Source organism: Branchiostoma belcheri, unplaced genomic scaffold, assembly GCF_001625305.1.
Source record: "Branchiostoma belcheri isolate BF01 breed outbred unplaced genomic scaffold, Haploidv18h27 scaffold39, whole genome shotgun sequence".
Classification (NCBI taxonomy): Eukaryota; Metazoa; Chordata; class Leptocardii; order Amphioxiformes; family Branchiostomatidae; genus Branchiostoma; species Branchiostoma belcheri.
This window is the reverse complement of record NW_017804009.1, coordinates 68,581-84,327: the sequence shown is the minus strand read 5'-3', so window position 1 is coordinate 84,327 and position 15,747 is coordinate 68,581. Positions and strand designations below refer to the sequence as shown.

General features: G+C 40.6%; 1 protein-coding gene across 1 annotated transcript in view; it reads right to left on the bottom strand.

Annotated features, from left to right (window-relative positions):
• LOC109476777 (putative helicase MOV-10) overlaps positions 1–15,747 on the bottom strand; it is a gene marked incomplete at its 5' end in the record, with an annotated part of 30,047 nt that overhangs the window by 9,566 nt on the left and 4,734 nt on the right. Inside the window, 14 exon segments of the mRNA XM_019777797.1 lie at positions 2,427–2,632; positions 3,646–3,749; positions 4,632–4,793; positions 5,592–5,739; positions 7,568–7,753; positions 8,442–8,593; positions 9,297–9,450; positions 9,929–10,069; positions 11,308–11,551; positions 12,056–12,150; positions 12,691–12,846; positions 13,598–14,043; positions 14,046–14,102; positions 14,105–14,135. Of these exon segments, the coding sequence (XP_019633356.1) occupies positions 2,427–2,632; positions 3,646–3,749; positions 4,632–4,793; positions 5,592–5,739; positions 7,568–7,753; positions 8,442–8,593; positions 9,297–9,450; positions 9,929–10,069; positions 11,308–11,551; positions 12,056–12,150; positions 12,691–12,846; positions 13,598–14,043; positions 14,046–14,102; positions 14,105–14,135 (2,282 nt within the window).

Sequence of the window (15,747 nt, the reverse complement as noted above, 5' to 3'; positions counted from 1 at the left end):
AATCCTTGGTTGATAACTCTGGTACTTGAAGGCATGACTTACAAGTAACATCTGTGTCCATAATGTCACCAGGGTCCATAATATCGCCACCTTGAGAAAAAGTGTGCTTAAAGATATTTTTACTGCAACATACCCTAGGTATGTACATTTGAGGTGTGCAGGAGTGCATACCAAAAGTATGTTGCAGTAAAAATATCTTAAAGCACACTATTTCTCAAGGTGGTGATATTATGGACCTTGGTGATATTATGGACACGGATGTTACATGTAGTCTACATATTTCTTTTAAGTTATTCTTTTCTGAGCTGGTATTTGGTACTTAGTAGTTCGGGTATATGTACATCCACCAGTTTATTAGTCATTTATACATCATGCATATCAGCCGATGGTAAGGCTAATAATAATAGTATAGAATTCATTTAACACATTTCTAGACTCCAATTTTTCAATCAGTAAATCAGGTGAAATATTTGTCCACAAGCAAACAGGTAGAAGGGTCCTTGAGAGAGTCCTATAATGGCATTGTTAAATTTTATTTGTTGGATCATTTTTGCCGAAATCTAAAAAAAAAACTTAAATCCCTACCAACCGACCCTATTTGTTAAGGACTGAAACCGGAAACACAACATTAATTTTCCTAGGCCCAGTACAATTTCAAAGCAAACAAGTAGACTACTACAAGCTGTGAGCTGCCTGACAGTGTGTGAATCTACATGTAAGGTCGGACAAATGCTGAGGAGACAGTTTTTGTCATGTCTATAGACTCTGGCCACCTTGTCTGTGTAACAGTTTAACAGAATGATGTTGGTTAAGAGACTAGACATCTCACATACACTAGAAGAAATCCCTTTCAAGTAAACTGCTATTTATAACAGAAAGCAGAGGACTGCTGCCAATACAGATAGCATTTTAAACTTTGTTCTCCTTCTAGTCTTAGCCTTACCAGTGTACAAAATACCTTTTTGAACCAGGTTACCCAGTGGGCAACCTACGGCAAAAATTAGGTTGGCCATCAGAATTTTAGGTTGCCCCACCTATAAGTTACTACTTTCCTCAAATTAAGTAATGTTACATAGTTTTTACATAAGCCTTTGACAATATTTCTAACAGCCTTTAGGTAACTGATACTAGTAATAGCCATTAATACCTAAAATTAAAAAGTATCTGCCGGCTACAGTGGTGCAAGCCAAGTGGGCATGATTTGGGGGGGGGGGCATTCTTGAAATCCAGGTAGCACACTGGGCTACAAAAAATAGGTTGCCCGGGGCAACTCAGTTTATTGGGATGCCTTTCATGCTATCAGCAGCTCTGTGACTCCAGACAAAATGGCTTTGACTTTGAAGACATCTAAAAACCTCAAACTTTCATCATTATTACTTTTTTGTAAAACTAGGAGTTTATAGGGAGATACTCCTTGGTAAAACCCAGTTATAGCTGAGAGTAGTACACAATATACCCACATAATATCTCAAGGTGAACCTACATAATATGCCACGACTTGCATATCCTACAATGTGTCCAGGGTATGGCTATTGGCCAAACCTCTCAGAAGCTCCCCCTAGCAGCAACATGAATTACTGCAAGTACAAATGGTCTGTGCAAACATACATTGTACCATGAAGTAGTACAATGCTGAACTTTATTTCAGTCACTTTCAAATGTAAACCCGCAAGAGTTACAGACACATGACCTTATTCACACGAAACAGATATGTGACATAAGCAATTGATCAAACGTGCCAGGGAGTTTACATGTACATGTCATGTATATTGCCCACCATCTCTGTTTAATGATGGCTGAAGTGCCTGGATAATTATACAGATGTATATGGCCTCCTTTATACCCCTGAAGAAAAAGTCGTGTGATTAGTCATTTCTTATACTGTTGAAGGTGATCGGTTTGATCCTTGTGTACCAATGTGTAATAAGGTTCAGCATTGTACTATGATTACTACCAAGTTGAACACAGATGAACTTCCATGATACCAAGAAGTGTTGGTAAGTCCTCCTGAAAGCTAAGGCCATACCAATTTAATTTCTTGGTTAACGGATTTTTTCTAGAAAAATAATGGATAATGGAGCAGGCGGGCGAAAAAAAATAAAAATAAAAACAGGCCTAGGCATCCTATTATGGCCCAAAATGGTACGATAGGAGCCATGAAGTCAACACACCAGGCTGGTTCAAAATTTAAACAATGAATTTTGAGTCTTTTAATGATACCATTGCATTGAAAGATAGAATAACTGTAATAACTAGGAAGAAAAGGACTGTTTTCAACTGTTCAGGGCAAAATATGAGCATTTTGCAGTTGATTCTGAATTTTTATTTTTATTTGCAAATCAGAAAAAAATGAAGCGGGCAAATCCGTTAACCAAGAAATTAAATTGATGAGGCCTAAGGTAAAAAAAATAAGCCTTTCTTCTCACCAAGTCCAAACTGTACTGCAAACGGTGACCTGAGGACTGGTCCCAGCTGTTTGGGGTCCCCGGCCAGAACTAGCTGTCCTCCGTCTGGAGTGTGAAAGTCCAGAAGTCCTGCCAGGGCGATCAGGCACTCAGGCTCTACAGCATGGCCAGCCTCGTCGATAAACACATGGGTGAAGTGGCCTGGGGGGAAGTTGGCTGAAGCAAGCCTGGAAAAGATGACAGAAATATCTGTGAATAATTTCATTGGGTCGTTGAATGATCAAACAGCAAAGTTCTTATTAAATTTCACAAACACTTGAATGTTTAAAAAGAGTGGACATTTCGATGATCATCTGTCATCTTCATCAGGACCACCTGATAGAGATAGTCATCAAAACGTTGGATCTTCACTCAGTTAAACAAGAGGTTGTAAATAAAGAACTTTGAAAATTCCTATTTGCTGGCAGAAATAGAATGGAAAATCTTCTGTGAAGACACAAAATAGTCCCACAACAAAACTGTACATATGTGGCCTGATTGCCAAAAAACCCTGGACTCGAATAAGCAAATTTCACCATGATATTTCGCTACCTCAACAAAAGTCAAATGTAGACACATGCATGAAAATGACATAGTCGTCATGGCCAGGGATTGTAGTTGTATTAGAAAAGTGGTCGGCTTAAACAAATCCCTTCATCATCATCCTCATCATTCATCCTCCGTAGAGGTGGAGCATACAAAGTTAGCTCGCCACAACTGTCTGTCATACATCACTGAGAAAAGTTCATGTCCCTCCAAGCCAGTTTCAGTTTCAATAAGTTTCTTAACTGTTATGTTTGGGCGTCCAACTCTTCTCTTACAGGTATCAGGGTTCCAGAGTAGAAGCCTACTGGCTGGTTCTTCACTACGTACTACATGACCGGCCAAGCTTAGTCGTCGACATTTGACTACTGAAGTTACATTTGGTAGCGAACCGTATAACTGTTCATTAGTAGTGTGTTTCCACCATGGTGTATTGAAAACCACTCGCAACATCTTCGTGTATGTTCCGTTTAGTTTTCTAGAATGTGACAAATCCCTTAATGCTTACAATGTACGTGTACATGTATGGTTGTCATGGCAAGACGGTCGGTTATAGAGATGTATTATGGAGGTGTACTATACTGACGTACATGTAGTTACTTGGGCATGTTTGACTGTAATTTAGCATTGTGCGACAACGTTACCACAACTATCTTACCTGCCAGCAGTGACCAGTGTGGTGACCAGCACCTTGTACTTCTGCAGCTCTTGTTTAGCAGGGAAGCTGTACTTGCCAGTCAGCCGGTCATAGTTACAAACATTCTGAGGAACAAAAACTCAACCATTATACATGTATCTTACACCACAAACCTGTTATCAAACTGGTGTTCTACCTAGCATCCTTCTTTCCATCCCAGAATTTTGCTGCTATGATGAACACAAATTTTGCCCAATCTGTCATCTTTGTCAATTGAAAAATAGCATATGGAAAGAGATGTTATTAAACTAAGGCCACACCAATTTAATTTCTTGGTTAACGGATTCGCCGCTTCATTTTTTGCAGATTTGCAAATAAAAATAAAAATCCAGAATCAACTGCAAAATGCTCATATTTTGCCCTGAACAGTTGAAAACAGACCTTTTCATCCTAGTTGTTACAGTTATTCCATCTTTCAATGCAATGGTATCATTAAAAGTTCAAAATTCATTGTTTAAATTTTGAACCAGCCTGGTGTGTTGACTTCATGGCTCCTATCGTACCATTTTGGGCCATAATACGATGCCTAGGCCTGTTTTTATTTTTATTTATTTTTCGCCCGCTCGCTCCATTATTTTTGTAGAAAAATCCGTTAACCAAGAAATTAAATTGGTGTGGCCTAAGGTTAGTCTCTTACTAATAGGCAAAATTTGCCCCTCAAAATGCAGGGTCAGGATTTCAAAATTTTCATTCATTCATTCATTCATTCCGCCCTTTCATTCATTGAATTCATTCCTCTCTCGTTTCCTTCCTTCCTTCAGAAATTAATTCATTCCTCCCTTCATTCCTCCTACCATTCATTCGAGTTTGAAACAGACCCAGCTATGTTCCTGTGCTTTAAAATTATATGTCATGTAACCATTACCACATCTTAAAAATTAAATGCAATAACATTTATTATCAGTGGTATTTCAGAATCTACCCTATGAATCAAAGGCTGCTCGTACCTTGATGTTAGAAGGCACATTATCCCAGGCGCGTGACAGAGCATTCAGCCTGATGAGCTGTGCTGCGGGGATGTGGGACAGCAGGCGCTGTGTCAGCAGGTCAGCAGCGCTGTTGGAGGGGGCACAGGCCAGCACCGTGCTGCTGGGAAGGCACTTCAGAACCTAGGCAGGGAAATGGGAAAAACAATGCAACCTTCATGTGACCTTCAAATTACAAAATTGATGTACTTCTAGTTCCTTTCTGCACATGCATGTACAGCATGTATATTTTACCTCCGTAGCCCTTTTCACACCTACTGTGTACCTCTGTAGAACTTGGGCCACTCAGTTGTGCAATCACTACACCAGTTATGGTGTGTGTGTTTAACTCCCATACTCTTTCCCGAATGCTGAGTGCTAAGCAGAGAAAGCAGTATGTACCATTCTTTAAGCCATTTGGTATAACTTGGCGGGGGTTGAACTCACATACCTACGCACCTGTAACCTTCAAATGCTAAGTCCATTTCAGGGGAGAATTCAAAGCAATCTAGGCTGCAGAATTCTACATCTTGGTTGCAGAATTCTACATTTTGGTTGCAGAATTCTACACCGAAACACCGAATTCTGCACAGAATTCTGGACCTGAAACACCGAATTCTGCATCCAAATGGACAAACCAATATTGTAGTACAGCATTGTAACCATGTACATTGTACTACGGTGTCATATTCTAGAGTCAAAATTCCTTCCTAAACTTGGCCACAAATATATATATTAGGCTGGGTACCATCCACATTTTCGCTCTGCAATGCTAGACAAAAAATCATGATTTTTTCAAGCGTTGCGGAGCAAAATACTGGATGGTACCCAGGCTAACAAATATACAAGGTTGTCCGGAATTAGAGTGTCTGTCCAGAATTAGTCCCCTGTATGTTTTCATCAGAATGAAGAAATCAGGAGAGAAAACCTCCCTGTACTCACCTGTTTGATGGCTTCCACCAGGGTGACAGTCTTGCCGGTACCTGGTGGACCAAACAGGAGGTATGGAGCGGGGCGGGATGAGCCTGCGACGATGTGACGTATGGCGAGGTACTGTTCAGCATTGTCCTCTATAGCACGGTCATACAGCCTGATGTAAACATAGCACCAGATTTGGTCAGTGTCAAAATTCAGGTTTGATGTAGCTTGGAGTGAAGTAAGCATATTAACTTATCTAATATTTAACTTGAATTGTTTGAGGTTTACAGTTTAAGAATGTAAGAAGGACCAATGATGACAATTGGTGAATTAAGTAAAAATAAAATAATTATTGTAAAGCACAAAATAGACAGATATTTGTCTCATAAGGTCACAACAATTTTGATTTGTTGCTTCTCTGATTATTTCAGAAAAATATGAAGTGACAAGCCTCTACGTCCTTTGCTATCCTAACAACCCCCTTCTCCACCCTCCAGGACAGACGGGAAACTGCAGCAAAAACTCTGCTCAAGCAAATGCGGCATGTCAGCCACACTTTGCATTCTTTGATGCCCTGCGACAGACACCAGAGCACACGGCGGTCCCTGAGAAATGGAAACCACATCTCCGTACCGAAGTTCAGAACTGAAAGACTGAAGAAATCTTTTCTGTTTCAGGCAATAAGCCTCAGTAACCAAGACTTGTAAATAGTAGTCCGCCTCTGTTTTAATGGACCTGACTTACAGAATTTTAAATCTATTTAATTTTAATCGTCAATGTTGTGCTTTTTAATGTGTATCTCTTTTCAAGCTATTTATGGGTTCACCACACCACGAAGTGGTGGTGAACCCATATTGCTTTTTCTGATGTTTCTTCTTCTCCTTCTCCTTCTCCTGCCATTTTTTAAATGGATTCAGCTTCTTCATTTTAGGGCCCAAGGTCCTGAAATTTGGTATGGAGGTACAGTGGGCAAATACCCCTAGGCGTTTTTTAAATTATTGTGATACAGGCTTTTAGAATGGTTTTATTTGAGTTTTTTGGCTGTGTTATAGCAAATGTATTACTGTGTTAGTGTGCCTTGTTTACCACGTTTGGGCATGAGTCATCACAATGGAATGCAGGGCATCAACCAATAGGCATGCAGCTTTTCTCTATTCTTCTTGCTGATTGGCTGTTGGGATTTAACTTGATTAACACCTGCACAGAGCATTTCCACCTGCACAGAGCATTTCTTGCTGATTGGCTGTTGGGATTAACTTGATTAACACCTGCACAGAGCATTTCCATACTGACAGTATGTCTGTATTCAAGTGTTTTTTCAAGCTTTCCTGCTCCAGCATTGGAATGCGGGGCATGGACGTTTTTTTTTTTATTTTGAAAATCAACAGTTTGCATTATGCAATTAAAAATCCTAACCAATAAAGTAGGGAATAGCTATCCAACTGTTGTTTTAGTTGTATTTTACTTCATATTATAGTTATATCAATGTAAATCATTGTTTTCCCTTGTGTTTCTCATTCTTTCCCTGCCATGTCGTAAAATGTGGTGAACCCATCGCTGTATTTGCTCCAAAGCAAATATTGGCCTTTCTAGTTTAACATGTAATCACTTGTGCAATTCAGCCAACCAATGCATATTGCATATTGGCTGCCAATCAATGTGAATAAAGCAGTTTCAGTTTCAGTTTCTATTGATAGGCAAAATTTTATACAATAAGAGCCATGAAGTCAACATGCCAGACTGGTTTAAAATTCAAACAATAAATTTTGAACCTGTTACTGCATTGTTAGATGAGTAACAACTAGCAAGACAAAGACTTTCCTCAACTGTTGGGGCCAAAATATGGCATTTTGCAGTTGATTCAGAACTTTTTTTTGTGTAAATCAGAAAAAAAGTACACTGATAAATCCGAGAACCAACTGATTGAATTGGCATGGCCTAATGTAGCAACAAAAATGTTGTAAGATATCAACATTGCTACAGTAACTACAAACACTTACTTGAGCTGTTCCGTGGGAGGGTGCAGTATGCCCTTTGACCCTGCTGTCTGTAGCGAGGGGAACAGCACGTCCCCCAGGCTGTGTTCCTCGGCCAGCTGGACAGCGCGGTGCTGTAGGCGCTGCGGCAGGCGGTTGAACGTGAAGCGAACGTCGAACTTCATCCCGTCAATAAACTTGTCCAACAACCTGAAACACATGAGATGGAAGTTACCCAACCTGCAACTATAATTCTTGCCAACAAGGGTTAGGTGTAACAAGTCGTTCAGTGTAAGCTGGTGTGCAAAGATGGTGTGTTATGCCAAAAGGCAGTTATATCGGCTATACGGATACAGATACATATACAGACTTAGTACTGTATACCTATATGTAAATCCACATTAGGTTCAGGTCCGAATTCAAGTTCAGAAGTTTTAGTTCAGGTCTCGACTTGAAAGTCCGGACCTAAACCCAGGACATACAACATACAAAATATGAGACCTCTCAGTGAATATTTCCCAATGGAAAATGAGGCATCTTTGCCGCAAAAATCTGTAGCGCACACTGCACTACCATGGTTTAGAAACAAGATACAGTGTATCCCAGAGGCCACAGTTGTGCCACCACAAAATACCAGAATGTAAACAAACATGGCTGACAGCTGCATTTGCAGCTTTTGATCGCACTCGTGTGGTGTAAAATATTTTGGAACCCCCACTTTCTGAATAACACTCTTGGTATACCAGTCATGTGGTTACAATGTAGTGTTGAGTAGCGTTGACCCAACTTACTTTGTAAAGAAATGACCAGATAATTGACTATTTCTATTGTCCTGATGTTACAAATAATTTAAGAAGAGGACACAGAGAGAAGACCTGTCCGTAGAGAATTTACTAACCGATAGTTGAAGCCCAGGCTGACACAGTCCCGTTCTATGTGGTGAACATAACCCTTGAACTCCAAGTTGCCCACTCCGTCTGGCCCTCTCTCCCGGGCAAACAAGAAATCTCCCCTCAACACGGAGGGTCGATTCTCTGCAAGACCTGGTACCTATACAGGAAATATATTGTCATTTACATGTACATGATGAATGTAGCATACATACATGAATCCACTCTACTTTATATTGCTTTGTTTTATTTGTGCTCACAATGTAGGGGAGAGGGGGGGGCGGACCAGGAGCAAATTTTGGATTTTCCAGCGTTTAAAAATGCAAGTTTCCACATTTTGAGAGGCAAATCAAGTGGTCTAGAGTTGTTGCTGCTCCTTTGGAAGTATTTCTATTTTTTTCCGAAATTCCTGTCTTTTGAATGTCAATCTTGTCAGTCAAGGTTGACAGATTGGTTTTACATGTAAAATTTTACCGTCACACACCGCAAAGTTCCTGCTATATTCATGGCAAAATCAAAATATGGACCAAACTGTGGTGGTAGCCGCTCTGCCTTTGAAGAAAAATGCTGATCCAAAAACTCAAGAGGACTGTGACTTACTACCTGGGATACCTAAGGACACTAAAAACTGAACTGAGACTTGTGTCTCCTAGTCTTTCATAAATTTTATTGCATAAGCAAACCAAGTGCTTAATTTCATTGAGCAAAAGCAAGAACTGGATTTTATGCGCAAGGGACGTCAGTTGGTATTTATTTTCTGGGAGATAAATGCTGAGATGATCGCAAGGGTTCATCCTCGTGTTACTAACAATGAGGAAGGGACGAGAAGACAAACAGGTGCTAGCTACAGCCCTGATCCTGACCTTGAGCTGTAGCATGTTTCCGCTGCGAGTCATGACAGCCCCCTGCATGTCATATCGCCGTATGTCCACCTCCATCTGTACCTCCTCCATGTGCAGCAGGCAGGAGAAGCGAGGAGACAGCGTGTCGATGGTCATGCTGTTCTCCAGCAGAGCCCTGAAATCAGGTACAGTAAAGAAGTACAGGCTTTATGGTGGGGTCGTGATGCATAACAAGTGTTCGAATCAGAACCAAGAGGTTCCGAGTTCCAATCCTACCATACCATCAATCTTGTGCCCTTGTGAAAGGCACTTTACACAACTTTTCTCACTTCACTCAGGTGAAAATGACTCTTAAGTCTGGTGGTGGGATAAAGATAAGTTGAGAAACTCAACTAAGCCATTACCATGTCTTGATGGCAACAAAAGAGAGATGCTGACAGACTGCAACCCGTTGACCAAAGTGACCTCACCTCACCAGTCCCATAGCAGTTAGGTGACTGCCGCAGGGGCAACATTCGGTGCAATTTTATATTGCGTAAAGACTGTCCTTCTGTCAAAATCAATGGCAAACTGGCCAATTCCATCAAGATTTCTCACTAGTTATCATCAAAAATTGACATTGATCCTTTCCTTTTCCTTACACTACTCCTTACTTGGTGATGTGCAGGTCCGTCTTGTCAGGTTCTGGCATGTCTTCCTTCTCCACAAGTCCTCGGTTAATAAGACGTCTCAGGGTAGGAGGAACGGGGAAGGACTCCAGCTCTATCACCTTCTCCAACTGCCCCTGAGACTCACTGGAAAAAATGAAAAAAGGTTGCATTTTTCAGGCATACAGTATAATAAGGTCACAAGGGGAGGGCGGACAAAAATAGGGCATATAACAAGAAGGTCACAATTCTCCCCAACAACCCCTGCTTAGAGAGTAAGGCATCCATCTTTTAATTGCAGAAACTTTGTGGGTGTGTGATGGAAAAAATTTTAAACCAATCCGTCAACCTTTCACAGAAACAACTGACAAAAATCTTGGGTAGAAGTATAAAAACATCCAAAGACCCACCAACAACCACTCTCAACCCCATGATTTGCCTCTCAGAATGTGGGAAATTGTGTTTTTAAAGGCACTGGAAACAAGCTAGATTACAAGCAATCTCCCTACATCATGAACCTGGGCTGATGGAAAAAAAATTTGAGCTTAGCTAGAGCCCTGATTTGCAAACTGTAACATGGCAGTGTTGAAGTCTTACTGTCAACAGGACATGCACTGTCCTTGGTGCTGAAAAAGCAATGACTGACTTAACAGCTAAGGCAATGTTTTCATGGATGGAAGGTGGAAGTAAGACATGATACACTGGCTGTATGAGCTTTGATACCTAAAGTTTGCAAACTGTAACACTGTAGTGATGAAGTCTTACAAGTCAACATGGCATGCACTGTCCTTGGTGCTGAACAAGCAATGACTGACTTTACAGCTAAGTCCATATTGCATGATATTGGAAGGTGGAAGGAAGACATGATACACTAGCTATGTGAGCTTTGATACCTGGCGTTTGCAAACTGTAATGATGGTAGTAATGAAGTCTTGAAGTCAACATAGCATGCCAGGACTCAAAATACTGGGTGCATGTGCACCTTAGTGCACCCAAAATTGGAGCTGTGCACCCAGTTTTTTTCTGTGGGTGCACTGCTGCACCCAAATATTTTTGTAGTTATTTTTGTACATATTAAATGTATACAGTAATACTGGATATTCTTGGCATCTAAGTGTCAGAAAATCTTTGTTGTAGTACTTGTTTGAAATGTAAGATTTTAAAGTTAGCTCCCATTTCAGATTCAAGCTCATAAGAGGAACAGTAAGATCTGTAATTAGGTTTTGTTTTATATGGTGCACCCAAGAATTTTTCTGTGCACCTAAATTATTAGGTTGGGTGCACCAGTGCACCTATTCCCAAAAATGAATTTCGAGCCCTGCATGCACTGTCCTTGGTGCTGAAAAAAAAACCTGGCGTAATGATCAAAGTAGACAACCACTTACGGAGGAAGTGGCACACCGTCGACCACTTTTAACTTCTGCCTGTTGAAGGTGACCCTGGGCGGGTGTTTGTACGGCACCTTGGGACGCAGCTCGTCCACCATCTGGTTGGTCACGCGGGCGGACAGGTTGCGGACGATATGGAATGGTGTCGCCGAGGCCGGCCGGCGGAACTCCAGCGCGACGGGAGCACGGTACTGTCCGAGAAAGCGCGCCAGGCACTTCACTTCTACTGTGTACTGTTGTCCTATAATTCATACATAATATTACATAACAGATAGAGTACATATTGATCAGAAAGCAAACGGAACTACTGTATCACACATGTAAGATGAATTCTTTTAGCCAACAAACTGTCATCTTCCCATCATGATATGGATTCATGTTCATTTGTATAAATAGGGTGAGCACATTACAAATCGGAACTAAATATAGTATATAGCATAATTATTGTAGGTTGAGACACAGGACCTCTGTCTGGATGATTTTTTAAACTTTTTCAAAAGGTGTGGCGGGTTCTTAATTGCGTGAGTGTGGCTCTCCCCAAACACAGTAGCCTGGTTACCAATTTATAGCTTCCAAGTCCTACATACTCTCTGTCAATATTACAAACATGGGACCACAATTTAACATCTTATTGTGACTTTTCCAAGGGCACAAGTTTGGTGACATGGCAAGATTCAAACAAGGGACCTCTTGGTTCTGAGCCAAACACTATGCCATTACTTTACCCCACATTACACAGTCTTACCTGGCTGAAGATCAACAGTCTTCTGTCCAAATCCCTGGCTGATGTTTTCTTGGTCACTAAGCTGGAATGCACGAACACGGCAAAGGAGCTCACACCTGTAAAATAAATTTTATTTCTTTTAGGATTTATGAAGGGTCACAAGGTTCTCCCCAAAAAGAAACACCCCTACGCTGAAACAGTGTAGGGGGCTAAATCCAAATCAAAGCACTCAAACAGCCTAGTGAGAACCCTAGTATTGCTTGTGCCACAACCAATCATTGTATCCTTAATTGTAACTTGCTGCTTCCTCTTACCTACAGAACTGCAGACTTTCAGTGTTGCTGGTGTTGTGGATGTAGAACTACTCTTACCTACAGAACTGCAGACTCTCAGTGTTGCTGGTGTTGTGGATGTAAAACTACTCTTACCTACAGAACTGCAGACTCTCAGTGTTGCTGTTGTTGTGGATGTAGAACTACTCTTAAATACAGAACTGCAGACTCTCGGTGTTGCTGGTGTTATGGATGTAGAACTACTCTTACCTACAGAACTGCAGACTCTCAGTGTTGCTGGTGTTGTGGATGTAGAACTACTCTTACCTACAGAACTGCAGACTCTCAGTGTTGCTGGTGTTGTGGATGTAGAACTACTCTTACCTACAGAACTGCAGACTCTCAGTGTTGCTGGCGTTGCGAATGTTGATGTTGAACCTAAGCTCCTCCCCAGACTGTAGGGAGATGTGCATGGCCCCTCCCTCAGCATCATGGTCAGTGAACACCTCCACATCCTCTTTATTCTCAGCAAGCTCAAGTCTGAAAATTGCAGAATGTTGTTAGAATGATCCATACTTCCTGGAGTGGTGCAGGTCAAATTTGTCTGGTGCAGGAATACATGTAATTTACAATTTTCCATGTTAAATAATGTACATTCACCAGTGCAGGTATGTAAAAAAAAATTAAGAATTTTCTAGGCCTACATGTAGTTATCAAAATATTGTGTTTCCGGTTTCCTGATCAACCCTAGCAAAAACCAGCCGACCCTAGCATTTGTTTAATAATAACAGTACTGCACGTAAGGCTGTAAAATTTTCAATCTGACATCTGAAATTCAAATGCTCTAAAAAAAACGTCTGAAATGCAGAAAATCGTTTAATCAGGTTGATAGAACAAAGAATATTAGGACCATGCTTATGTAAGCAAGGTGATAGTCTTAACTGGTTGTATAAAATAAAATATCATAGTCTGGAATGACAATCATTAAATTTTAATTCATTTCTAGAAGATTGTTTTCTTCAATAAATTCTGTTGAAAAACTCCCAAACAAACAGGTGGACAGGTCGCTTGAGACAGTCCTCATAGTCATACATAATTTATCTTATTTTGAATCATTTTTGCCCAAATGTAAAAAAAAAAACGAAAATCCCTACCTACCAACCCTAGTTTATCCAGGACTGAAACCAGTAACACAACATTACTTTTCCTAGGCCCTAGCCCTAGCATCATTCTATCAGAACAGTTTGGTGAACTACATGTATCTAAACGTATTAAAAAATTCTACATGTACCTTCTCGTCTTCAGCCCTTTCAGTAGATGCTGCACCCTCTGTCTCCTGTTAGAAAAAACTGGTGGAGGCTGTTCTACTTTCTTTTGGTCCTCTGCAACTTTCTTCGCTTCCTTAGACTTCCTTGCCTGGGCCAGGCCTATGTACTGGTCCACCGCAAGTCGGTTCTTCCTCTGGAAGGGCGATCTTCTGGGACCAAAGCGAACGATGTCCGTGTCTATGTGTATCTTCCGCATGCGACTCAGCGTGTACAGCACGGATGAACAGTTTGGAATTCTCTCGAAGTTCTGGGCTTGACGAAACTGGCTGTTGTAGATTTCCTTGGCCCTCGCCTTGGTCAGATCAGCCTCCTTGAGGTTGTGTTCCTCGAGGAACTGTAGGAAGGTGATGCCTATTCGCTGGCGCTCGGACATCGTAAAATGTACCAAGATGCTGAAAGAGCTCTCAGTCTCACATAGCCAGCTATGAATGGGGGTAGGGTAGGGGGGTACTTAAGCGCAAAGTAGGCAATGGGATGTATTCTTCCTGAGAGTATACAGTCCTGGAAAGAGAGAGCACAACAATGAGAGTTAATCATCAACAGTGTACATATCCTTTTAAGGCAATATGAATAGTGAAGAAGGATGACTAACATGTGTATGGCACTCATACATGTACAACAGGGATCAACAGGCTATCTGCATTATGTTCACAGTCATAAAGAAATAAATGCCTCTGCTGAGTCATACCAAGGAGGTTTAAAAGCATCCAATGTAATTTGAAGGTAGCAAAAGAAAAAAATTATAGGGAGGAGGAAACTGCCATTTCTGTGCACATTTTTTCATCATTTCATATTTACCTCCATGAAAAATGGAGGTATTGTTTTTGGCGGCGTCTGTCTGTGTGTCTGTGTGTGTGTCTGTGTGTCTGTGTGTGTGTCTGTGTGTGTTTCCGCAACTTTGTAGTCAGCATAACTTCATAACGCCTTTATGGATTGTGATGATATTTGGTATGCTGATAAGTCTTAGGAAGACAAAGGTCAAGGTCAAATATGGGCCTCCTGGTGGATGACCTTGGTACTGCAGCAGAACTTCCGGTTTTTGTATCTTTGGTCCTGAACATGCTATGGTCTTGAATTTTTGGTGACAGATAGCTTTTCCTGTCAGGAATAAGTGGTGTGGGTTTGGTCCCCCTAGCAGCTTGTTCAGGAACTGCAGGGGACTTTCGGGCGAAATCTTTGAAAGCCAATAAGTCCAGATAGGAACAGCGTATTTTCATCATTTTTGGTGTGTAGGTATCTGACAGAGAGATGTACATAATTAACTGCAAATTATGCAAATGAGGACTTTATTTGCATAATTAATGAGGAAATTCCATAATTACAGTGTTTTACATTATAGAACTTTCATACATGTAATGTATGTAACCTATGGCAGATGGAACATCAACAGATACTAATTATGCAAATGATGACCTAATTTGCATAATTAATGCAAAAAATCTATGATTTCTCAATGGTGAATGATGGGAATGTCATACTTGGGACATCTTTAAGTTAATCAAAAGTTAACATCACGATGCATATATTATGTTGATGCAGAGGTCATTTGCGTAATTAAAGAAGAAATTTACATTTACATATCAAGCCCATATTTCATGGAGGTATGAGATCTCGGAACTCTTGTTCAAGTGTTTGAAATAGCGCCAAAACAAGCTAGTAGTGATGAATCTCTTTATTTTTTTGGTACCACCCATAAATAGCTAGAACCAGCCTACGATACAAAACAAGCAACCGTTTTCTGTCAGCCACATTATTGCATCTTTGCCTCACAGATATCAGTGTGCTATGGGATAGGATTGATTTAACTAAGGTTCAACTTACTAAATAAAAAAAACAGACCAGAAAATTGACTGGAAAAATGCATCGGATGCCTTTAAATAAAAAGCTTGTTGATCAAATAAATTAATGAAATAGTTTCATGATATATCATACGCTTAGCGTACAAATTATCTTGTATCTCAAGCTTAAAAGGTACATGCACATAGCAAATGCAAGATTTCCTCACCCATTTTCAATAAATGTTGCCCTAAACAGGTTATGTGACTTAAGGAATCAAAATTCCCATGGGGTTTAACACATTAACTCTCTGAAACTCAGGAGCAGGAATAACAGC